Source organism: Sminthopsis crassicaudata, chromosome 1, assembly GCF_048593235.1.
Source record: "Sminthopsis crassicaudata isolate SCR6 chromosome 1, ASM4859323v1, whole genome shotgun sequence".
NCBI lineage: Eukaryota > Metazoa > Chordata > Mammalia > Dasyuromorphia > Dasyuridae > Sminthopsis > Sminthopsis crassicaudata.
The window spans coordinates 669038464-669064335 of NC_133617.1; the positions used below are offsets into that span (position 1 = coordinate 669038464).

At 42.1% G+C, this 25872-nt stretch overlaps 2 protein-coding genes across 2 annotated transcripts in view; one reads left to right on the plus strand and one right to left on the minus strand.

Moving 5' to 3' along the window:
• The first annotated feature begins 8115 nt into the window (after positions 1-8115).
• P4HTM (prolyl 4-hydroxylase, transmembrane) overlaps positions 8116-25872 on the plus strand; it is a 34267-nt gene continuing 16510 nt past the window's right edge. Inside the window, exons 1-3 of the mRNA XM_074283231.1 lie at positions 8116-8737; positions 9592-9673; positions 24119-24309. Coding sequence (XP_074139332.1) covers positions 8333-8737; positions 9592-9673; positions 24119-24309 — 678 coding nt within the window. The 5' untranslated portion in view covers positions 8116-8332. The remainder of the gene's footprint in view (positions 8738-9591; positions 9674-24118; positions 24310-25872) is intronic.
• LOC141551514 (secreted frizzled-related protein 5-like) lies at positions 12820-20281 on the minus strand. Its single transcript, XM_074283233.1, has 4 exons — positions 19932-20281; positions 17525-17694; positions 15625-15711; positions 12820-14037 (listed from the first exon to the last, which is right to left on the minus strand). Exons 1-4 carry the CDS (start codon positions 20231-20233, stop codon positions 13721-13723), a joined length of 876 nt encoding a protein of 291 aa, XP_074139334.1. The 5' UTR covers positions 20234-20281; the 3' UTR covers positions 12820-13720.

A 25872-nucleotide genomic window follows, 5' to 3' on the forward strand; every position in this document is an offset into this window, starting at 1 on the left:
GAAAATTATTAATGTGCTATGTAAACAACTCATGGCTTGTTTTCTGGGCTTTCTTAAGTTGGATAAGTAAGGATATGAGATATGACGATGTATCCTGAAAGAATATTTCTTTAATAGTTTTTATTTACCAGATATATGCATGGGTAATTTTATAGCATTGACAATTGCCAAACCTTTTGTTCTAATTTTTCCCCTCCTTCCCAACCCCAGATGGCAGGTTGACCAATGCATGTTAAATATGTTAAAGTATAAATTAAATACATATATTGTATTTGTATATGTATTGTATATGTATACATGTCTGTAACGTGCTCTCCTGGCAGTTACAATTACTAGTCTGTCCTAGACCCACCAGAGTACCTTTGACCACTGTCCTTTGCAGTGTGAGCTCTACCCGGCTCGCCTCCTCTGAGGCCTTCTAAGGTCTCTGGCCACAATCTCTTGAATCTATAGCTTAGTAACCGGTAGCGCACTCAAGAACAACCACATGTAATCTTAAAAGCCTTTATTATACCTACTCACATAATGCTCTAACTGATGCCCTGACTTGTTGGTTCCCTGGTGAACACCTGGTCAGAAGACCCATGTGTTCACTACCAAAACCCTTACCTCTTTTGGCTACCCATCTTGGCTTGGCCACCCAGGCTAGGGAGCCAGAGTGAAGAGCACCAGGTTAAAGAGGGCAGTTGCTGCCTGCAGTGGGCTTACATAGGGCCTGTGAGGTCACACACACAGCCAATCAGCGAGAGAGTCACCCATTACGAAACTATCGCAATATGGCCAGGATCCCGCCCAAGGGCAGTCCTAATATCCACAGAAATTACTTCTGGGCCTCAATCTCCCGATGCACTGTGTCCGCCCATTTAAAGGGCCCTTACAATTCCCTTTCTCTTGTTTTGCGGGAACCGCACATCTCACCAAGCTAAACTTTTAGCACCAGCTATAGTTCACTTGATCCATGAGATGACAGTGTTATGCCCAAGGAGGTCCAAAGCAGCAGATCAGTAAACAGAAGTATGACAATGAGAACCAGGCTCAACAGTGGCCCAAGTGTTCAACCCATTCATCAAAGTCATACTCGAGATAATAGGCCAAAGAGATTGGATGCCTATGAGGTAGGATGTCAACACTGAGGTGGGAAGTCAACAAGGTAAAACATCACAATTCTAGTTAACAAATATCAGTAGGTAGGTTGTCACAATTCTAGTTACATTTATCACAGTTCTAGACCAATTCTAGTTTCTTACAATTTTCTGTTGCACTTTTCATACTCCTAGAACAATTCTAGCTTATCACAATTCTCAATTGCATTTTCACAATCCTAGAGCAATTCTAGCTTATCACAATTCTCTATTACACTTTTCACAATTCTAGAGCAATTCTAGCTTATCACAATTCTCAATTGCATTTTCACAATCCTAGAGCAATTCTAGCTTATCACAATTCTCTATTACACTTTTCACAATTCTAGAGCAATTCTAGCTTATCACAATTCTCAATTGCATTTTCACAATTCTAGAACAATTCTAACTTATCACAATTCTCTATTACACTTTTCACAATCCTAGAACAATTCTAGCTTATCACAATTCTCTATTGCACTTTTCACAATTCTAGAACAATTCTAGTTTCACAGGTGCACATAAGCAAAGTCATGTCCAGTAACATTGTCTCAATAACAATGGCAGGTGGGTGTGTTGGTTTTTCACCCACTAATTTAAAAGCATAGTCCTTCAATAGAAAGCATAGGGCAAAGCCTCTTCCCAGGCCACCATATGGCAAGTGGCCACGGGAGAAGCAAGCAGGCCCATTGTCCATTTACAGTCTTTATATTGCGTATCACCCAAAACAGTCCATCTCAGCTGCAACACTGGAATTGTGTCTGCTGTCTCTGGTGTCACAGTCAGGAGGGGCATCGCTGCCATCAGCGTCTGAAGGGCTGCGGACATCTGGCTGGTCTCTCTGGACTGTTGTCTGGTCCTTCTCTTGGATCCCCAGGTTACAAATGTCTCTGGTGGGGATGAACTCTGCTGCTGGATCTGCACCTAGGAAGGAATGTCCCCGGGGCCCAACTTGGGCCTTTCCAAATGCCATCCAGGCCTTTCCACATCACAGTGGAAACAAAGTTGTTGTCAAAAAGATTAACAAGCCAGACAAAAGTCAGTCTGTCACTTAGCTGCACTTTCTGTGTATGCCCGAAGTGCATTGCTAAGGTAAAATGCAAAGAATTTAAAAATGTAAAACCAAAATAATTTAAAAGTGTAAAACCGAAATAGATTAAAAATATAAAACCAAAATAACTTTAAAATGTAAAATCAAAATACTTTGAAGATGTAAAATCAAAAATGTTTTAAAATGTAAAATCAAAATTTAAAAATTGTAAGCAATCACATATCCCAAAATTCCCTTCTCTTGTTTAGAAGAGAAGATCTTGGGGATAGTCTGTGCAGTAATGACTTTACTAGAACACTCGGCTATATCCCTGAATTCTTTTGCCTAAAAATCAAAGTTTGAATTTCTGATACCGAATTGTACTCCAGGAGTGTGAATCAATAAATCTGATATTACTTTTCCTCCTGGGTCAAAGATCACACACTGTCTATTTATTCTAGTGATTAAAACAACAATTTTCCAACCCATTCTAGACATAAACACTGTTTTATAAGTACCCGTAGGGGGTTGGGAAATCAAGCTCACCTGTGGAAGTGGAAAATCCACGAGGTAAGAAAAGAGGAGTTTCAACTCTCCAAAGACGATCCTAGCAGTTTTACAAGTATAAAACTCCACTCTCTCTAACTGCAAGGTCTTATCCCTGTAAGGTTTCTTAGAAATTAACTGAACTGTATTTTTAAAACTTTTCTGATTATACTCAATACCCCACAATTCCTTTTTGCCTTGGGGCATAAAGCCTACTCCTGTCCTTTGAAATGAAGACACAGGAGTTTTGAATGGATTAATGGGCAGTGCAGATGGTATTATCGCCCTTCCTTTTCCTCCTCCCCCTTCTCCCTTGGCCCAAGTAGGTGAGGCAGAGGGAAGAATTGGAAAATCCCCCAAAGGCTGATTCCAAATCAAACCTGAGCTTTGCACATTAAAAGAACTAAACTTCTTCTCAATGGAAGAGTAATGGATAAATTCCTTAAAACAACAATGCAGGAGGTAAACCAACAAAATGCTAAGAAGAATTTCTACAACTTTAGTCCATGTGGTTCGTTTATTTCCTTCCTTAGTTTCAGCCACTGGTTTGAACTCTTCCTGTTCTATCTGTATTAACCTAGCTTTTTCTTCTTTCTCTATCTCCATCTGTAGTTTAACCTGCAATTCCAGCAACTCTTGCTGTGGCATTTCGTACTCTATACTGTCATACATACGCATTAGCTCTAGGTTGCTCCCTCTCCGAGCTATATTTACTGGGTGTGGGGATAGCCTTCTGGGAGCTTGACTACAAGCTTCCTGCTGTTCTTCAGTGGTGATCTTTGTTAAAAGATCTTCCATCTGGCTCTTTAACCTCTTGATATAAGCATTATGTTCAGCTGTGTCCTTGAGTCTGATCCCAGATTTACCTGGGTCCATATTGCTTCTCTGTCTTCCCTCTTAAGTGGCGTTTCTACCGGATCTTTCAGAATCTTAATTCTGAATATTAAATATTTTCAAAACCTGATAATTTCTGATGCGTCCACCACGTTGGGCGCCATTTGTAACGTGCTCTCCTGGCAGTTACAATTACTAGTCTGTCCTAGACCCACCAGAGTACCTTTGACCACTGTCCTTTGCAGTGTGAGCTCTACCCGGCTCGCCTCCTCTGAGGCCTTCTAAGGTCTCTGGCCACAATCTCTTGAATCTATAGCTTAGTAACCGGTAGCGCACTCAAGAACAACCACATGTAATCTTAAAAGCCTTTATTATACCTACTCACATAATGCCCTAACTGATGCCCTGACTTGTTGGTTCCCTGGTGAACACCTGGTCAGAAGACCCATGTGTTCACTACCAAAACCCTTACCTCTTTTGGCTACCCATCTTGGCTTGGCCACCCAGGCTAGGGAGCCAGAGTGAAGAGCACCAGGTTAAAGAGGGCAGTTGCTGCCTGCAGTGGGCTTACATAGGGCCTGTGAGGTCACACACATAGCCAATCAGCGAGAGAGTCACCCATTACGAAACTATCGCAATATGGCCAGGATCCCGCCCAAGGGCAGTCCTAATATCCACAGAAATTACTTCTGGGCCTCAATCTCCCGATGCACTGTGTCCGCCCATTTAAAGGGCCCTTACACATGTCCAAACAGTTGTTTTGCTGTACAAAAAGAATTGGACTTTAAATAGTGTACATTTAGCCTGTGAAGGAAATCAAAAATGAGGTGGACAAAAATAGAGGGATTGGGAATTCTATGTAGTGGTTCATAATCATCTCCCAGAGTTCTTTCGCTGGGTGTAGCTGGTTCAGTTCATTACTGCTCTATTGGAACTGATTTGGTTCATCTCATTGTTGAAGAGAGCTATGTCCATCAGAATTGATCATCATATAGTATTGTTGTTGAAATATAGAATGATCTTGTCTTGCTCATTTCACTCAGCATCAGTTCATGTAAGTCTCTCCAAGCCTCTGAAAGAACATTTTCTAAGGATATAATTTAAAAGCAGATGGAGCTTGGTGTTTGCCTAGTCTGTATCCTGACTTCTAAATGCCATGGGAGACGTTAATTGATATGGTAATTAATTGTGCTACTGAAAGCTGCATTTGACAATTCGTGTATGCAGAAGACTCCTAGTTGCCAGAAAAGCTGTGAAGATCTAAGATCTAGGCCTGAGATTAAGATAACTGTATAGTCTAAGCAATGCCTGAAGGATCTGATTTCTTGGATACCGAAACTACACTGATGCAAATCAAAACTAGTTTTAAGGTATTGCCCAAGGCTCAGAGTCACACACTCACAAAACAACACCAGACAATATTTAAATCCAAATGTTCCTGATCCCAAGAATAGCATCCTGGCCAGAGCTGCCCTGCCCTTGCCCCAGCCACCATGTTTCCCTCTCCACTAGATATACATTAGTCCATGGCATCTTGTAATACTATTATTAACATAATCCCAATTAGGGTTCAGCTCAAGTCCTGAACCAAATCATCCCACATTTATTTATCCTTGTGTCTATCCCAACCTCTGATCATCTCAGCTATGGGCACCAGTACATTTCTCTAGTTTCCCCATAATCCTCATTTCGGGTTTTAGAAAGTGCTCTCAAATCTCAAGTGCTTTTCACTAGCAAAGTCACATCTCCTGCTATCTTAACATTGTGTTCCTGCCAAGTAACTGCCTGCTATAGTCTTTTTTTAAATAGTCTTCCATCTAATTTGACCTTTCCCCTTCCATTATCCCTTCTGGAACCCCTCATCTATTTTTAACAAGCACTTTTATCTTAGTATTTTTTTCACAGTCTTTCCATTTTACATTCTCAGAAACCTGGATCTTCAAGTACCCCATCCTTGTTCAAATCAATGCTGGTTGTGTATTTCCTCATGTCCTTCACACACAAAACCGGAGAAAATGGCATATTCTTAAATATAAAATTGGGGCAGCTAGGTAGCACACAGAGCACTGGGCCTAAAGTCAGGAAGAGTTGAGTTCAAATGAGCTTCTGATACTAACCATGTGACCCTGAGCAAGTCACTTAATCTTGTTTGTCTTATTTCTTCATCAGTAAAATGAGCTGGAGAAGGAAATGGCAAACCAAGTATCTTTGCCAAGAAAACCTCAAATGAAATTATGAAGAGTCAGATATGATTGAAACCACTGAACAACAAGGTCTTCAATGATCACTTGTATACATTCCCTCCACCAGGAAATAAATACTAAAAGTATACTTAGGAGGGGCCTCAACTTTTCCTTTTCAAAGCTAGATAAATCTAAACAAATACAAAATGTCAAGATGATGAATAGAATCTTTGTTTTTGTTTTGACAATTGGTATTAAGTAATTTTCCAGGGTCATATAGCTAATATTGTGCTTCTGAGGCCAAATCTGAACTGAGCTTCTCTTGACTCCATGGCTGATATGCAATGCACCTCACCATCTAGCTACCCCAAGATGGATAGAATCTTAGAAGAGTTAGATATGAAAGCCCTCTGAAGAAAATTGAATAAGAGCTCTGGGACTAGAGTTGGAAAAACCCGATTTCAAATCCAGCCTTAGACACTAGCAATTGTTTTAAAAATTTTTTTGGTTATATATGATTATTTTTTACTTTTTTAATGTTATTTTTGCTGAGGCAATTGGAGTTATGTGATTATAAATATACACATTTCTTTATGAATCATTTGGAGTCAGTTTCTTAAATTGTAAAATGGGGATAATCGCGCCTATCTCAGGATTGTTGTGAAGATCAAATGAGAAAATATTTGTAAAGTGCTTAGCACTGGTCCATAGTGAATGTTTTAATACATTTTTATTTCCTTTCTTCCTTCTTCAACTCCTGTGACTCCTATGGCTGTGTGCCACATTCATGATCTTAACTTTGAAATTCCACTTTCCAGTCATTATTAGCTTTCACTAAATCTTCCCATCTGCTTCAATTCTCTGAAATTTATCCTTCACTTTTACTGTAATTTTCAGTCCCTCACATTATTCCTGTTCTCCTAATCCACTATCTCTACCTTGTCCTCACATCTCTCTTGATAGTTTAAATATTTACTGTACTCCATATATAACTCCATTGCCTCTTGCTTGGATGTTGATACCCTATCAATGATCCCATAGGTCACCTTTCTTCATTCTTAGTCATATGACTAACTGGGTCCATTACAATTTCATGTTAGCCAGTGTCAAATGGGCATTGACTGCTGCACAAGTTTTCTTTCTGATGGACTTTATCACACTCCATCGTCAGTTATAAACCTTTTCTTCCTTCTAGCTTTGCCACGCTCATTTTGTATTCTCTTAGCAGGTAGCTTTGCATCTTACAGGTAGGTGGCACAATGGGTCCAGCATTAAGCCTGATGGCAGAAAGATCTGAGTTCAATTATAATTGCTGACTCTAGTTGTGTGACCTGGACAAGCTACTTTTTTTTTAATAGTTTTTATTTACCAGATATATGCATGGATAATTTTACAACATTGACAATTGTCAAACCTTTTGTTCTAATTTTTCTCCTCCTCCCCCCGCCCCAGATGGCAGGTTGACCAATACATGTTAAATATGTTCAAGTATAAATTAAATACAATATATGTATAGATTGGATAACCACTGCCACAAAGAATATTGATATATTTTGGTGTATTTTTTTCTCTTTAACTTTTTAGGATATATATATATATATATATATATATATATATCCTAGAGTAGAACTGCTGCATCAAAGGACACATACAGTTTAGTCACTTTTCCCACTCTTGATTCATCAATATTATTCTGTGTATAAGAGACTAGGGAGCATGGATTAAGTGCAAAAAGGGACAGGCAACATGCCTGGGGGATTGAGAGAAGACTTTTAATGAAGAAAGTAACAGAATTGGGTGTTGGAAGAAGAAAGGAAGGGTAGGACATCAGCAAACAGTCTATTCCAGATGTGTGCGAAGGATTAGGAATAAATGGGGAAAGTATTAAGGGTTTACTATGATAAAAACATAATAAATCTTCCTCAAAGCCAGAAAATTTTGTTGTTTGACCCCCGGGCAACTTTTTTAATGCTATATAGATCCTGAACAATGCTGAGCTGGATTAGGAGAGGGAATTTTCTCAGGAAGTTCCGGAAGGCTTGGGGAGACAATAGCCATTTATTAAGCACTCACTATGTGCTAGACACTTTATAAATATTATCTTCTTCCCTATTACTTGTTCCCTAAACCAATGAAATCATAGGTCCAATCCCTATTCTGTACTATGTACTTAGTATTGGGGATGCAAATAGGAAAACAAGTATGCCTCCGCCCCACAGCCTGCTCCCAGCGCGCTTCTCCCTGCGCACACTGGGCCCCAACGTATCTCCTAGCAATTATTTCGAAGGTGGGGCGAAGGGCATGAGGGGGGGGCGGGGCGGGTGTCCATTGTAGCAACCTCTGGGCTGCTCTATCTCCTAGCAACCATGGGCGGGGAAGGCCAATGCAGCATCCTCAGTCTTGTCCCGTCTCTTAGCAACCATCACGAGGGGGGAGAGGGCAAGGGAGGCCGGCGCGTGCCCGCAGCTCAGCGCCACTTCCGCTTCTCTACTCAAGTAGGTTACTAGGGGCGACCGAAGCCGGGGCCGGGGCTTAGTGCCCCCGGGTGCCCCCGGGCGCCCTCGCCGGCCTCTTGCCTAGCGGCTCATCCTCATCTGGTCGCGGCTGGAGTAGGTGTGATGGCGGCAGTGGCAGCTCCGCGGCCCGAGGCTGAGGAGGCCTCGGAGCCCCCCTGGGCGCTGCTGGGCCCGGGGGCGGACGGGGAGGTCACGGCCAAGGCCCAGCTGGCCCCTCCGGGCCTGGCCGGGGGCAAGCCCCGCGGCATCTGCTCGCGCTCTTACTTCCTGGTGCTAATGGTGTTCGTGCACTTGTACCTGGGCAACGTGCTGGCGCTGCTCTTCTTCGTGCATTACAGCAACGGCGACTCGTCCGGGCCCGGGCAGGGGACCGGCCAAGCGGAGTCTCCAGACCCGAGCCCCGCGGCCGCCGCCGCCCCCGCAGCCGCCCCAGCTGCGCCAGCCCCGGTCGCCCCCCCAGCCCCTGGCCTCTTTGGAGCACCCCTCCTCCGTCTGGAGGGCATCAAGGTAAGCGCCAGGGACCCCTCTGGGGACTAAGAGAAAGGACCCCCGAGCTCAGCCCCTCCCTCATCTCCTAGAGAAACTAAAGCCAAACGAGCCAGAGCGACCTGTTCAAGGTCACGGCCAGAATTTAAATTCGGGTCCTTGAACTCCGGATGCAGTGATGGGCACTTTGGTCTCCTCTGAGTGTGGGGATGAGTTTGGGGAGAGGGAAGCATATGACATCTACAGACGGCCTCCTCCTCTTCCTCCTCCTCCTCCTCTTCTCCCCCTCCCCCCCTTCTACAGCTGCAATGTTAGAATTGTATTAGACCTGAAAGATAATGGATGTGTGTGTATCCATTCATATATTTACCACACACAAATTACATATATATGCATATATATACTTAAGCGTTTACTACATGGATACATGTATCCATGTAGTATCTGTAGTGATAGCATAGATAAATAGTATCTATCTGTCTAACATAAAACTGAAGAAGTGGGGACAGTTGTTATTTGGGATGGTTGTGTCCTAATTCTCCACTTTTTTCTGATTCTCTGATTCTTCCCAAGGGAGGAATGTGTCCTTAAAAAGAGGAATTACCTTATAAGTGAGATGATTTAGTTTCCAGGAAATCTCAATCTTATTATCTGGTCCTAGAGAAATTAGATTATTTGCAGTAGAAGCTTAAACTATTTCCCAAGGCCATTTGCCTTATGTGCTGTGAGTGAGCCCTATTTTGTGACTTTCAATTAAATTCAACAAAGATTTGTTAAAAGTATAACATAAGGGTTTTGCAAACCTTAAAAATCCAATATGTGCACAAAGTACTATGACTAAAGTATTCATTTGATCCCAATGTGCTGTTATCCAGGTTGGTTATAAACAGAAGGTGGAACTGATCCCCAACAAAATACACAATGTGAAGACCCTCAGCTTGAAGCCTCTTCTCTTTGGTAAGGACACACCCACAAAATTTTCTACAGAAATAGAACTGTCATGGTTTATATTTGTGAAATTACCTCTAGAGTAAATTTTAATCCAAAAAAAAATTTAATCCAAAAATCTGAAAATGCATGTGTTTTGCTTTGTTTTGTTTTTTTCCCCTGAGACTGGGGTTAAGTGACTTGCCCAGGGTCACACAGCTAGGAAGTATTAAGTGTCTGAGACCAGATTTGAACTTGGGTCCTCCTGAATTCAAGGCTGGTGCTCTATCCACTGTGCCACCTGGCTGCCCCCAAATTCATGTTTATAATAAACAACTCGATTTCCCCTTTCCTCCTTTAAATATAGACCAAAAAAAAAAAAATCACAAAAGTAAATTCCTTGTGCAAAGGAAATGAAAGCAATTGTTTGGAAGCAGAGGGTGTTAGTTGGACTTCTCCACTCAAGCCATTTGAGTGAGTTCTTTTTCAGATTCTTGCAAAAAGAGTTTCCATCTTTAGTCTTACTACTTTTCTACAAAGCCACTCTTGGAACATTGTAGTTCTTAAGAGCTAAAATAAAAAACTTCATTAAAACTATTCCCCATCCCAATACTTAAGTATAAAATGGGGGGGAAAAAAGTGATTTCTGTGGACTTCTAAAAAGAGTTAATGGGTAAACCTAGAATTGAACCTGCCCTTTTAGTGTTATTGTGGTCTTTTGTTTCTTCTATCTTCTTGGATGATGTTACACCAGTGAACTGATAGTGGCTATTGGACAGTCTGTGCCTGACAAGAAACAGACTGGTAAAGTGATAAACTCCAGAATCAGAATGTTAGTTTATCATCCTAGGATCCTTCTAAATGACTGTTACTGATGGATAATTCCAATTAAAGACTGAAGCTGGTTGTCTCATTTAATTTCCAGTGCTCCTGAGAAACTTCTTTAAGGATACTGCTTTCAAATTATATATTTTTAACAGATGTGGCTCACTTGAGTATTATTAGATTTCAAGTAGAATAGAATAGAATAGAATAGAATAGAATAGAATAGAATAGAATAGAATAGAATAGAATAGAATAGAATGCCAATAAGAAAAATTGATGAGGAACTTGTGAAAACTCTAAATATTATATGACATTTGTATTTTTATCAGAAATAACTAAAATTAAAAATTTTAAAAAAGAACTAAAGGAATATCTTTCCCCTCCTTCTCCCTATCCTGACCTCATTAGGAACTCAAATCCTAGCTGTCCTGGTGCTTTTCCAAAACCTCAGACACTTGGCGGGTTTAACGGTGAGGGGAAAGGTCCATTGTCTTTGTACCTGATATCTTCAGAACCACTGTTCCTACAGCCAGGGCTTATAAGCCAGATCTGGTAGAGAATCTTAGCATTTTGCAACTAGGGACTTCAAGACAATGGCTAGGATCTGCATCTGGCAAGGGCCCATGGGTCTAAGCACATCCTTTACGGCCCTGGATCAGAGGTTTGTGATTTGGAGGATCTACTTGGACTCGTGTCATCTGAATCTCTGTTTTGAGAAATAACATCATTGTTTTTGTTGAAACATTTTTTAGACTATTTTGGTCTTCCTGTTGTAGTTTGAATCCCATGAGATTTTGGCTAAGATGTAGATAGGGAGAAGAGCCCCCAGCAGAAGTTCCTTTTGAAAGGGTCTAAGCAAGAGAATGAACAAGCACCATGAGAACTCCCAATTCATGGTCTCTGGGTTAGCCATGTTGAAAATATCTGATATTTAAGTGTGACTTCTTGGAACATCTTTTAATAAGGTAGTTGTTCTAGAAACCCAGCTGTGGCTTCTATTCCTTTGGGACCTATAGAATTGAGAATAAACACAGGGTCAGGAAATGGGGCTTCTTCAGCCTTTAAAAGTCTAAATGGTGATTTCTTGTCTGCAGTTAAGTGAGATTTTTGTGGAAAATCCTAATAACCTGAACGAGTATCAGGAGGCACCTGGTTCCATCCTTTATTATCCATTTTTATTATACTTTTTCAGCAGTAAAAAGACAGGAGGAGAGGCTGAGCCAGAACCAAATAGTCAGTGTCCCTTTGATGGCAGTGATGTGGTGGGACTTGCCAATTTTTCCCCTCCCTGTTACTCTCAAATCTCCCAGAATTCTAAGCTTCTAGACTCTTATTTCTAATGATGCTGAGGTAACATGGACAGTAAGTATTGTCCAGTGAATTAAAGAGCTATGGCAATCCCAAGATGGAGATTCAGGTAGCTCTCTTGGAATGTTCTCAGGACCTCACCTTTCCCATTTGGAAGGAATGGTATAAAAATGAGCAATTATATAGCACTTCAAGGTTCAGATGTGCTTTGCATACATTATCTTATTTGCTTTCCACAGCAACCTTGTAATATCAATAGTGTAAATAAAAGTATTCTTGTTTTGCAAATAAGAAAACTGAGTCATAACAGTAAAATTATTTGTCCCGGGTCACAGAGCTACTAAAGGCTCAAACTAGTACTTTAACCCAGGACATGTGATTCCAAATCTAACTTTTTTCACTGTGCCCCAATTCTGCTACTACTTCCCTGAAAAGAGATTATATAATCTGATAACTCTCACTATATTTTGTTTTAGCTCCCAGATCTTCCTTTTCCATCTCACACAATTATCAGAGCCTGGACCCCAGTACACTTGGCCAAATCTTCTCTCTTCCTTCTTAAAATGATTAGTTCTTTTGAGCAAGGACTACATCTTATCATTTATAGATTCTGTGGCACTGATAAGCACTCAACAAATACTCAGTGGGTTATTATTTATTTACATTTTCCTACTGTTGAAGAGTTTTTTTTTTCCTTTTAGATGTTTTAGAAATAAAGGTAAAATTAATCATGATTGGCCTTCTTAAATTTTTGTTTTAAAGATAATATCTCTTTCTCTAGGCAGCAGCTTAATAGTTCAATTTGATACACATATACTATCTCATATACTCTGGCTGGGTTTCTTATGAAGAGTTTGTCTCATTTCTTTACATGTTCTTCCTGTTCCAGTATCCTTTGAATATTAAGAGCCCTTAACCAAATTTTCTACTGGAGTATGTTGAATGCCTTTCTCGTTGAGTCATGTTTTTATTTTTTATTTTCCTAAAAATAAATTTGTGATAATGTACAAAATATTTATTTAAAAATGCATTATTTGGTTTATTATCAGATCACTAAATCTTTCTGTCAGTCCGTCTCTCTTTCTCTATATTTTAAACAAAGACAGTTTGAAAAATATTATGAAAAGAACGTGTTCATAATAAATCCTGGAGACCTAACAATAACAGACTTAGATTTTAAGTGTTAATATTAGTATAGGTTTTAAGCAGCTTATCCTAGATGTGTACATGGAAGTCTCACTGACTATCCCAGAGGTCTTTTTTAGTGTTTCCAATAAGAACTTTAGGCTCAGCAAAGTTCAAGAAGAATCTATCTTGATTTGTTGAGCCTGGCATATTGATTTTGGCTTCAGAAAGATGTACCAAGTGAATCTCTGGGGCCCTTTCTGAACTGTTAGTAATATGTGCAGATTACAGAGCATTAAGTGGGACAGACATGGAGATATCTTCATAATACTCTCAGATGTCAAGGAAATGTATGCACAGCATTCCCTTTAGCATTATCCTTAGTGTCAAAGGGATCACACCCATCTGTCTTTTACTGAATTTCCCTCCACTTCATCTGAAATGTCCGTTTGTCTTATGTCAGTTGGAGGACCAGCCTGCTTTGTCTTATTTAACCAGTCACTTAGTATCTCTCTCTGGGTTTCTGTCTGGGAAGAGTCTGCCTTCCATCACACCTGTGTGTCTTTGAAATGCGAAGTCTGGGTGCAGTAGGAGAGGATGAGGATTATTTTGCCTCTCTCAGCATACATTATGGACAAGAGCTGGATCAACAAGTCCTTTTTTATCTTGGATAACCAGTTACTAGGGGTCTGAGTAAGATAACTTCCCTGCTAGAGTTTTGGCTTTCTAGTCAGTGTTCTTAGATGGAAAGGGGACGCTATTTTCCCAGGATGAGGGAGGCATCTGACTGCACACCTTTCTTCTTCTAGGGAGGCTGCCCTAGGGTCGGCACCGGTGGTGCTTCCACTTTCTGACTGCATGCTGTAGGTTCCGGTTCCTCTTGTTCCAGGCATAAGCCTTGTTAACCACCAGGCGGCTGCCCTGGACCTCCCCGCTGATTATGTAGGCCCCCGCATGAGTGCCCCGCATAAGGTTGTGTATGCAGGTAGCATCCCACTCCAGCCACTGCTGTAGTCTGGGGTGGACCTCTGCTGGCAGCAGTGGCCCACGCTTCAGTACCTCCAACCGCGAATCCATGTCATAGTCAGAAATGCTCAATGAGGTCTGGTTCCTCCGGGAGATCTGGATCTTCACGGCTAGGAGAGGTAAAACAAGAGTCGCAGTATGCCTTGATCTCCTGGCTCACCAGACAAGTGACTGTGGAGTCTCTTCACAGCTTTGGGCTTCTCTTCCATGTTCCCTATTAACCACTTCTGTGTGCCCTCCTTCCTATTCTTATCAAATTCCCAGGACTTCTTTCCAAGTCATTTATCTTTCAAATGGAAGTATCTCAGTAGTCAGACTGAAAACTGGGAAAGGACTAGAATCACTGACCCAAGATCCTTTTCTTCTGCCTCCTCTAATTTAAAACACGAGATAGGAAAAAGGTGGCAGCATCTTATCAATGTTAGCTTGTTTATAAGAACTGGTGTGAAAGATGGATGACTTCAGGGACCTGAAGGACTGAAAGAGGAGGGAGCAGCTCACACAGCAAAGGGTTGCATTGGTACCTGCTAGAGCCCCCCCCAATCCAGGTGCAATGGATGATAGATCCTTGGCGCAGTATTGGGGGGCACAAGCAGGACAGGGTAGAGCCATTGCAGAGGTACTAGAAATGTGTGCTCTTGGATAGATTCTCTCACCATCATCACAAGAGTTCAATTACCAGAAGCCTTTCCTGATGCCCTTAGTAGTAGGAGCTCTTAGGAGAGAGCTCCTCAAGGTAACATGAATATTCTTAACTGTTTGTGTTTTTTTTTTTTTCTTGAGGCAATTGGGGTTAAGTGACTTGTCCAGGGTCACACAGCTAGGGAGGGTTAAGTGTCTGAGACTGAATTTGAACTCAGGTTCTCCTAACTTCAGGGCTGGTGCTCCACCCACTGTGCCACCTAGTTGCCCCAATTCTTAACTGTTTATGGTTTGTATCCTTTTAATAGAATATAAATTTCTTGGACTCACATTTTTTCCCTTTTTTTTTTTTTTCATATACTCAGTTGGCCCCCCTTCTTCTATTGGTGAATTCCTCTTGTAGGTACTTTTTGTTTTAGGGATGGGCTAATTTCCCTCTAGGCTTTGCTTCTCTACTCTCCCTAATCCCCCAGTTCTTTTAAGCTATCTTTGAAATGTTGTCTTTCCTCATTTAGAATGTAAAATTCTTAGGGCCAGGATACTTTTTTTTGGCTTATATTGATATCCTCAGGACACTGTGCCTGGTATTTACTGTTGCTTGCCAGCCCAGTGTTTCTTACAGTATTTTGTATAGAGTAGGCAATTAAGAAATGTTTACTGGCTTAGATTAGCTTGAACTTTTCCCTCCTGAGATGTTTGAGTGTGAACTAAAAACCTTTCACTCTGACTCACTTTGGTAAGCTGTCAAACTCTTTGGAAATCCCAAATCCTATGAGAAAACTTTACTTCTGTTGTAAGGGTCGTTGTCCTGTTTTGCAGGACATGACTTTTTTGTATCATTGGCCTTTAACCCAAAGACTGATGTTCTGTCTTGTGATCTCTCATTTGGCATTTAAACATCACCTTCAAATGAATTGCCCTGATCCTTATACTGGCATTTAGCACAGCACTCAGGGCACAGAAGGCGTATGTTGACCTTTATTTGCTGGACAGAGTGAGGATCATGGGAGCTGAGGGTGTTGGGGAATGCTACTGCAGCCCTAAGTAATACTTACCAAAATCATTGGTACAGAAGGTATCCAGAACCTCCTTTGGGGAGCTTGCCTCTTCCAACTCACAGTCCCGGCAGCTGGCTCTAGGAACTGGTGGGGGAAGGGGAAAATGTCACTGTAAGCTATTGTTTTCAACAGTAAGGGAGCTGTGTGCCAAAGTGGTGAACTTGAGAGCCATCGTTCTCTCTGTGCCCAGCAACTTAGCCATTTACCTCCTACCCAGCTGTGAAAGGAGGGGCTACCCAAAGCTCACACCCATGGGTCTCACTTCCCATGTTCCAGAGCTCGATAAAGATTGAAGCTCCTTCTGTTTGTTTCTTTTTGTGATACCAGGAGGGCTATCTCAGACTTAGCCAATGAAGAAATGCAAGCTATCCACAGCCAACCAGAAAATAAATGCTCCAAATCACAAGAGATATGAAAATTAAAACAAGTCTGGGATTCCTCTTCATACCTAGCAGAGTGTCAAATAGGACAAAAGAGAAAAGTGACAGGTATAACAGTAGCACACTACTGGTGGAACTGGGAGTTGATTCAGCCATTCTGGCAAATGCTTTAGAAGGACCCCCAGACAATTACTGCCCTGGTCGTTGTCTTTGGCCCCACAATGAAATTGTTAGGCAGCTTCCCCAAGCATGTTAAGGATTCAGGACTTTTTGTGGTAGGAAGAATTAGAAACAAACTAGATGGCTACAAATTGGGGGCCGATCAAACAAATTGTGGCATGGGAATATAATGAAACTTTAATGTGTCATAAGAAATGATGGGAGTGATATATTCAAAGAAATACTGCATCATTTGCATGAATTGGTACAATGAAAGGAGCAGAAGCACAATTGACATGGGGGCCAAACCAAAAACAAACAAAAAAAAAAGAGGAGCACTTTGAACAGTTGATGCTGAAAATAGCTTCCATCTCTTTGAAGTGGATCAGTTACAGAATTAGACCAGCTTTCCCAAGACAGGGCCAATGGACTGTTAGTTACAAAGGTGGCAGAAGGCAGTCTTGATTGCCACAGAAAAAAAAGAGTGTCTAGTCTTTTAATGCACACACACAAAAACAACAAAAAGGGGGGTATCACTTATGGGATACACTCTCTCTATATATATACACACACACACACACACACATACACACACGTATTACAAGTTTTTTTGTTGTTGTTTTTTTTGTTTTGTTTTGTTTTGTTTTAAGAACTTTGGATCTCAACTCACTTCCAGTTGATCAATGATGGACAGAAATAACTACACCCAGAGAAGGAACACTGGGAAGTGAATGTAAATTGTTAGCACTACTGTCTATCTACCCAGGTCGGAAGCTTCGGAACTTCGGAAGCTAATAATTAATGTGCAACAAGAAAATGGTATTTATACACATATATTGTATCTAGGTTATATTGTAACACATGTAAAATGTATGGGATTACCTGTCAACGGGGGGGAGGGAGTGGAGGGAGGGAGGGGATAATTTAGAAAAATGAATAAAAAAATAAAATAAAATAAAATATTAAAAAAAAAAAGAACTTTGGATCTAAAGCCAGGGGAGTTGGATAAGGTTCCTGACTGAAATATTTCTCATGAACTTGTTTGAACCTGAGTTTCCTTTTCATAGGGGATAGGATGAACCACATAAGCTCTGGGGTTCTTCCTACCTCTAAATCTTGTGATCACAAAAGTTATTAAAGCAAGTCTTGAATCCCCCACCCACTGGAGCACGGGAAGAACATTTAGCCTTTGTTAACATGACTGGCTCTGTGTGGGTGTGGGTGTGTGGTAGCTGTAGTAATGTCAGTAGCGGTAAGAGTAGTGGGAGTAGGAGGAGCAGGACTAGGGGCAGGAGTGGGAGTAGTAACACTAGTAGGACTAAGCAGCAGCAGCAGCACACTAGAAGAGGCTGACTTACTTCTCCTGCTTGTACTCATCTCATCAGTGATTGCAGAGATGCATAGACTGTGATCCATGGGAAAGTTATCGCAGTGGAGGATCTGGGGCCAGGGGTATCCATAACAAGCCATGATGGGGGCGCAGCTGTCCCGAACACTTTCACAGAGACTTCGGCAAGGGTAGATGATCCTAAAGGAAGGAGATCAAGAATACTTCTTAATGAGGGGCAGCATACCCAGCCAGAAGACTTCTAAGGTCTTATCTTCAGCAGGAGGTGGGCCATGGGCTGAGGAATTTTTTTTGGCTACAGCAACCCATGAACCGATAAGCTAAAGCAGGAGGGCTTTCCTCCTTCATCATCAATGCAATTTTAGATCTTGGCAGTAGTGAAACACTAGCTCATATTTATCATGCTTTCAGGTTCTCAGCATTTCCTGTGAACAAGAATCATTCCAATTTATAGAAGAGGAAACAGAATGAGAGATATTCTCAGTGGTCAGTCACACAGCTAGTAAGCAGTAGAGCCAGGATCGAAAGTCACATTTCGGACGTTAGAACCAGCACTCTATCACCCCATACTATTTCTGTATATGTTCTCTGTCGTCCCAACTAGGCAAGTTCAGTGAGGCTAAGGGAAATGTCTTGATTGCCAGTATCTTTCATAGCTCAACTCAGCACAGTACACCCTGTACATTATTGGTGAAAGGAAGGAAATATTTCTTAAGCACCTACTATGTGCCAGACAGTGTGCTAAGCACGTTATAGAGATTATTTCATGTAATCCTCACAACATTCCTGGAAGGTTGGTGCTGCTATTGTCTCCCATTTACAAAGTTGAGGAAGCATAGGCAGTCAGAGGCTAACTGACTTGCCAGATCACACAGCTATTCATTGATTGTCTAAGGTCACATTTGAACTCAGGTCCTGACTCCACATCCAGCTCTCAGTTCATCAGCCACCTGGTATTGGTCAGTCAGAGAGGCCCTCCAAACCACAGGAATAGAGTAAACACTGGTCTCCTAAGTGTCGAAGTTTCAGTCACCCACCGCCTCTACCTTTCCCCAAGTTTCAAATGGCCTTCCAACCTGCACATGTGGTATTCCCCTGGAAGCACGGGGAATATAAAATCCTGAGAGAGGGTCTTCTCTGGACGGAGGCACTCAGGAATGCCTGAAGCAAGGAGCGTCTCTCCCACCCCTCCAGATCGTCTAGAAAAGTGTAGCAAGAGCTCTGCTCTTCATTTCAGTCCTTAGTATTTCCACTGCCTAATACTATCACCGTGAAGCCAGGAAGGCTTGTTTTACTGTCACCTTCATCAAGAATGCCTGCCCCCACCCCTTCCTTCTGCCTTCCCCAGGACTTGATTTGTACCTTTCTGGGTCATAGATTTCTTTTCCTAATCTCACTTATTTTGTATTAGTGTATGTTAAATTGTCCCACTGGACTTTAAGCTCCATGTGGGTGTGGACATTATCTTAGCTAAACTTCAAAAAATTCTCCAGTTTGTAGCACAGCTTGGTTTTGCTGTCAAACTGAATGAAATCGTGGTTCATTAATAGGGGAAAACACTCTTATCTGAGGAGTTGCTTTTTCCCCTCCCTCTACTGCCAGGAGACCTGGGGGCTAACCTGATATGTCTTTGGCTGTGAGGAGCTCTTTGGTGTGTCTATATCTATCCCTAAATCACAGCTATGAGAAAGGAGGAAAATGGGGATCTCCACATGGCACCATCTGTATAACTAGTGTGAAGTTCTTGTTGGCATCCAAGGATTTTTATGTCCTTTCTGGAAAGAGGGGTAATTTTAAAAGCCTTTTGGGGTATAGATCCATTTATTCCCTGAAAGGGAGGCTGCCATGTGAGTAATATGAGTGCAATTCCTTATAACAGGAGAGTAAAAGGGAGAAGATCAAACCTTGGACTCCTGTCAAGTTCTGGTGGAAAAAACAGTTTGTAAGGAACCATTTACAACAGTGGATGACCTTAAAATGAACAGCAGGGCAAAAAGAGATCTACTTTAGGAATGGAAAAACGTGAATAGCAAAATGGGAACCTGGCTGTTGAGTCAGTTAAGTGGTTCCTCATTTCAAAGTGGGATGTTACCAGCTAGCAGAAGTGGGAAAGAGGAGGCTTTTTTTCTCTTGGTTGGGGGTAGGATTCAGTCCTTTTCCTAGGGGGATTTCCACTTCATCTAAAGTGGGGCAGGAGCATTCTCCACAGTTATGACTTCTATGCTGGAAGCTCATAATCTGAAATGCTGTGTTTCTATAATAGCCTCAATAAGTATCAGTAACACAGAAAGCCAGCAGCCCCAGCTGCTCCATCCATCTCAAGAGAGAACCAAAGGACATGAGTGAGATAGTGCCACATGTTCATTAGCTGCCCCGTGGGGAACTTTTCCCTAGAAATAGAGAATTTAAAGCCTTACCTGTCCAGGCAAATCGGTGCAAAAAGTGAGCAAAGAAAGATCCGGGCATCAGGATGACATTCCCTGGCCAGCAGTGGCAGCCAGCTGGAGGACTGCTGAATCACTTCAGCCATGGTTTCATGTTCCAGCAGGTTGGGGATTCGCATTTCAGAATAGCCAATATCATAGCATAGAGCCATGTTCCTTGGAATGAATGTGCACCGGGAGGAGCTCCTGGGGAAAGCTGTCCCAGCCCTTAGAAAACAGACACATAGACCAACCAAGGCAAGGAGCAGCCTCTCCATGGACCCTCTGGTCTCCATTCTGCACCTTTAAGTTAACCTTTTAGATGGACAAATGTTCCAGAGGAGCAGAGGGGGCTGCTTCCTGTAGCTGTATGTGCTTTGGAGGGCTTTTTTATATGTGATCCTCTCCCTAGGCTTACTGGCCAGTTGTAACAAAAAACAAAACACAATTAACTGTTTTCCTAGAGTCTTTAGATTTCTAATTGGGGCCCTTGGCTCAGCTCAGCAGGTATGTTAATGAGGGCATCTCAGGGCTTGGTTATTCCAGCTCCTGTAGTCTGTAAATCTAGACTTGTTTGCTTTCGATTAGGTCACTACTGGATGCCATTATTCAAATGCTGCCTCTTTAGGGAGGCCCCTGGATTAGGCATCTGTTAATAAACTCTACCAGTTAGTTTTCTTCTTTCTTTTCTTTCTTTTTCTTTTTCTTTTCTTTTCTTTTTTTTTTTTTTTTTTTTTTTTTTTTTTTTTTTTTTTTTTTTGTGGAAAAGCAATCACGTGTTTGACCAAGTCAATTAGTTCCTATTGATTTAGCTCTGCTACTGGTTAAGCAGGCTTCCAGCCAGTAACTCCCGGTAAACCTTTCAGGCATTCTGCATAGATGTATTTTCAGGCTGGGAAGTTGTTTACACAAAGAATATGACTGTTTCTTTTGGGTTGTGCCAGGTGTGGGTTATGCATCCTGTCTCTTCTTGACCTTGCATTATAACCATATAAGTACAAACAATATGCAACTTCTCTATCCTTTATCTTCCAGTTTTTCCTGTTTTCAGTGATAGATTGTAATTAGGAGTAGCTTGCTTAGTGGAGAGAGAGATAGGATAAGTGGGAGACAGACTTGTGGAGACATATTGAAGGGAGTTGGATAAGTTGTTCTACATAACCCAGAAAAAAATATATTTATTTATTTAGTTTGGCGACATGTGTTTACATAACTATATTTTGTGATTCATGGTTATATTAATCTAGTCACATCAACTCAGTTTGCCCACTTTGATTCATTATAGATACCACCTTTTGCACATACATCAAAACCTCAGACACAGAGGCTGGTACTTCTATTTCTTCTTGACTTGTGCGGTGCCAATAATACCCTGATTTACCTTGGAGGCAATTCATAGTGAGCTGAGGGACTATGAGAATTTTTCTTCCAGTGGGGAGATATTCACAAACATCAGCATTTTGGCATTGCCCCTCAGAAATTTCTGTAGTAAGTATGTGAACTTGTTGTTCTGGTATGGACACTAGGCCCAAAGTAGAGAAGCTCTTGTTGATAGCCTGGACTTCTTCAGCCATCCTCTATCTGTAGGGCCAGTGGACAAGCCAGGGCCCAGTCCTTCACTCCCAGCCAGGTCCACTGAATTGAGATGGACTGCACAGTACAAGTTCTGCCCCTGTACCTCTGAAATCTACATCTGGAAAACACTATGGCTTTGTGAAGACAGTTGTTTTGGTTCAAGCCAATTCTGGCAAGTCAAATGGAGCAGGAGCTCTGCCTCTTCTTTGGAGGAAATAAGGTCATATTGGGCATTGGTGTCAATCAGCTCTTCCACTGCCAATCAGCCGAGTCTCATGCTCACCCCACAGGCATTTTAAATCCCACTTGCACACGCTAACAGGTCCTGGATGGTTTCATTGTAGATTGCCACAGAAGTAGCCACAAAGGCATAGCTCCAGCCTTGGGCCTCTGCTTCTCTGGCTCCTGAAAAAAGCTGCCTTACAAATCATGGGGTCAGCCCCTTAATCTGAGGTCTCCTCCAGGCCTCCTTCCATTGGGAATGTCTTGGCCGCTGCCTATCTGACCTTAGGCAATGATGCACATGGGAAACCGTCCAGGGTGACTGCCCAAGCAGGGAGACTTCTTCAAACACCTCATTCTGTCTGCTCCCCGTGGGAACTCTTGGTCAGAGAGGTCACAGAGGACAGAGGGACCTGGGAGCCCTTCTCTGATGCTGCAGAGAGATGTTTAGAGGCTTTAGGAGGCCCAGGAGGAGCAAAGATGAGGTTCTCCAGGTAGGGCAGGGTGGAGCAGCCCTTACCCTCGAGCTCTTTCCCCAGCTGTACTAGGCAGATGCCAACAAGGCAGCTCTGGGCTGGGATCTCTCCCTGATTCTTGTGTCTCTGGACCAGCCTCCCAGTAAGTCCCTTGCCCCTCTTGCATTGATTGAACCAGGCCTTTCTGATATACAGAAGTTCTTCCTGCGGTTGACCTAAAGACTACAGTGGAGACCCTTGAATGAAGGGTCTCTGTGCTGTTCCAGGACCTCAGTTCCTCTGCTTTTCAGGCTCAGAGGCACTCTTTATCCCCAGCCTTCTCTTTGTGCCAAGGCCTAGGACGGGCAGTTGAGGAGATAGAGCCTTGTCTGGAAGCATCTTCAATTACATATTCACCTTTTCCATAAGGGATAAAGAACTTCAGTTGCTGCTACTCCGGTTCTTTCAAGCCCCAGGGAGGGGGAAGGGAAGTCATCAGAGGGGAGAGGGGGCAGGCCAGGCAGGGACAGGGCACAGTCCGAGGCCATTGCTTCCACCTCCCAGAAATACTTGTTGTAGTATCTTACATTCCATGGAAGGGCAGCCAGGTGTCACAGTGCATAGCACACTGAGCCTGGAACCAGGAAGACTCGTCTTCCTGAGTTAAAATCTGGTTATCAGACACTGTGTGACCCTGGGCATATTACTGAGCTTTGTTTGCCTCAGTTTCCTCATCTATAAAATGAATTGGAGAAGGAAATGGCAAATCACTGTAGTATCTTGTCTAAGCCCAAATAGAGTCACACAAAGTTGGTGTCCGTAGTTGATCCCCATTGGACTCGTCTAGAAAACTAGGACACTCATCACACTATTGTGGCAGAAAATCATCAGATGGGAGAGAGCTGGGTGTTGTGCAAATGGAGCACTTGTTTTGAGACCACTTCCCCCTTAGGCTCATGATCGGATTTCTTCTATGAAGTATTTAAATTAAAAACAAACAAACGTAGGGGCAACATTTCCAGGCACTGGCACCAGTGTCGACTGCCAGAAACCTAAGTGACCATCTACACCAATGTCCCACGTTCAAAGTCCTAGACAAAACCTGTTCCTGGCAACTACAAAAGTGCAGGTGCCCGATGGGTAATTCCAGCCTAGATTCAAAATGAATAGATAGATGGACTTAATATTTGTTATTGAACTCTTTCCTTAGTTTCACAAGGAAACCTGATTTATTATAATCTGACCTAAGTGAAGATCCAGCCCCTGAGGCACTTCGACTGAGACAGGGCTGCAGGAGTCATGCTGCCCAGCCCTGCTCTGAACTTGGGTGATGTTGCTCCTTCTGCAATCTGTTATAGTCTCTTAGGGATAGCCATAGACCAGTGGTTTCTAAAGGGGTGTGATGTGGTGTATAGAGTAAGATTCTAATGGGCTCCAATCATTAAAGAAGGGGGGTTACCCTTTTCCCAGGCTTTTTTTTTAACTATATTTACTATAAATTTAGTATACTATACTATATATACTATACTATATATACTAATAATACTATACTATAAATAAAATATATTTACTATAAATCTGTCATCAATGAAGTGGCTGAAACCCATAGTCTTCGTTTTCTATAGGGAAACTGTCAGCCCTACAATCAAAAAAAAAAAAAAAAAAAAAAACTGTCTCCTTGGGATCCACTTGATATTAATCTCTTTGTCATACTTTTTGGTGAGGAAAGGGAGGAGTTAGAAATGAATCCATTTATAATTGCAATAATAATTTACATTTCAAAAAACTTCAGCTTTTTAGGCTTTCCTCCCTCTTTCTCCTGGCAGCACTCCCAGATAGATCAGCTTGGGTTTTTCTCTCAGGTGGCACAGATAGGTGCTTTACTTTTAATTAGTAACTTGACCATCGGCCTTTTCTTCTTCCTTGCAGAAATTCCTAACTTTCTGAGTGATGAAGAATGCAAGTTGATTATCCACTTGGCCCAGCTGAAAGGGCTGCAGAAGAGCCAGACCCTACCCACAGATGACTATGAAGAAGCCATGGAAATGATTGAAGTTAGCCCGATGGACATCTTCAATCTGCTGGACCATAATCAGGATGGGCAGCTACAACTCAAGGAGGTAGAGGAAAAGTGGCAGACTGGGGAGCATTTCTCCTAGAGGAAGGAGCGTGGTTTGGGCCCTGCTCCTCTCCTGAACTCAGGGCAAGGTGCCTGTATGTCCTCCTGTGTAGTCCAGAGTCAGGGAGTAGCCATACTACAAAGGCTACCCTGCTTCCTCCATACCCTTTTTAGAAAAGCCTTTCAGAGGGTAAATGCCCTTCCTGTGCTTAGGCTCAGAAACTCTTCACGGCCCAAATCCCAGTAGGAATCCCCCTCTCTCCAGTACTTGGTCCTTCCTTTGTCCTTCAGCATTGGAGGAACTGAGCTCTGGATTTCCTGCCTGGTTTTTTCACTCCCAGTCTCCCCCTTGCAAGGCCTAGGTCTTTCTTTATGTCTCCCCTAGAAATCCTTTTGTTTTTCCTAATCTAGCTGGTTCTGTTGGCCTCTCAGAAAGAGGCTGGGCCCAGGACATTGGCTCCCACCAGGAACAGTTAATGGGAGTGGAGAGAAATGAGAGGCTCCAGCTAGGTCAGGCTGAAGATCTGGCCACCATTAGATACTCTTCTTGGATTACCAGGATGGGGATTATCCACTTTTGTTTGTGAACTAAACTATAGTATTGTAAATGCCAGGCTGGTTTATGTGTAAGAAGAGCTCTGGCTTTGGAAAATGGCTCCAAGAGTGGTTTGCTACTAAATAACTTGGTGACTTTGAACCAGTCACTTCCCCTCCAGAATTTCAGGTGTTTTATCTATCTAATAAGTAGGCTGGCCTGGGGTGAGCCCTTGAGCTCCTAACACTAGATTCAGGATCCTTTTTTATATATAATAATAGCTTTTTATTTTTAAAATACATGCAAAGATAATTTTCAACACTCATTCTTGTGAATTCAAAACTTTGTGTTCCAAATTTTTCTCCTTCCCTTCCCTCCTCCCCATCCCCTCTCCAGATAGCAAGCAATTCAGTATAGATTAAACATATGCAATTCTTCCAAACATATTTCCACATTTGTCATGCTGTACAAGAAAAATCAGATAGGATCCTGTTCTCTACAAAGGATTTCCTTAGGATTCTTTTAAATGGTCAACTTTCTACTGAATATCTACATATTTCAGCAATGTATCTGTGGTATAACAGGAGGCCATCTTTAGAGCATATTTGTGGAGTAATATGGCAGGAAGATTTTCAAGTTGTGAGGACAGGAGCTGGAGTCAGGAGACCTGTGTTCAAATCCTGCCTCAGATATCTAACAGTGCTGTGGGAAAGACACTTCTCCCCATGCCTAGTTTCTTTATCTGTAAAGTGGGAATAATAGTAGCACTGGGTTGTTTGGGTCCAGTGAGAATATCTGTAAAGCACTTTGCATACTTCAAGGCATACACAAATGTTAGCTATTATTCATAACTTAAATATAAATTTTCTTAGGGATATCATATTTTCACTTCACTTAACAAATTTCAATTCAATAAATATTTCTTAGGCCCTGACTCTGTAGAAGGCCCTGGCTGGGAGATAAAAGATGATGGTCCTGGTGTAAGGAACTGTAGGCTCTAAAGTAGAGCGTGATCTGCTTTGTAGAGAG

Excerpts from the sequence above, each read along its gene's own strand:
- LOC141551514 (XM_074283233.1), bottom strand. The coding sequence starts at position 20,233 with ATGGAGACCAGAGGGTCCATGGAGAGGCTGCTCCTTGCCTTGGTTGGT. Across the intron at positions 17,695-19,931 it reads GCACCGATTTGCCTGGACAG|GATCATCTACCCTTGCCGAA; the intron begins GTAAGGCTTTAA and ends TCCTTCCTTTAG. Across the intron at positions 14,038-15,624 it reads CTTCTGTACCAATGATTTTG|CCGTGAAGATCCAGATCTCC; the intron begins GTAAGTATTACT and ends TACCTCTCCTAG.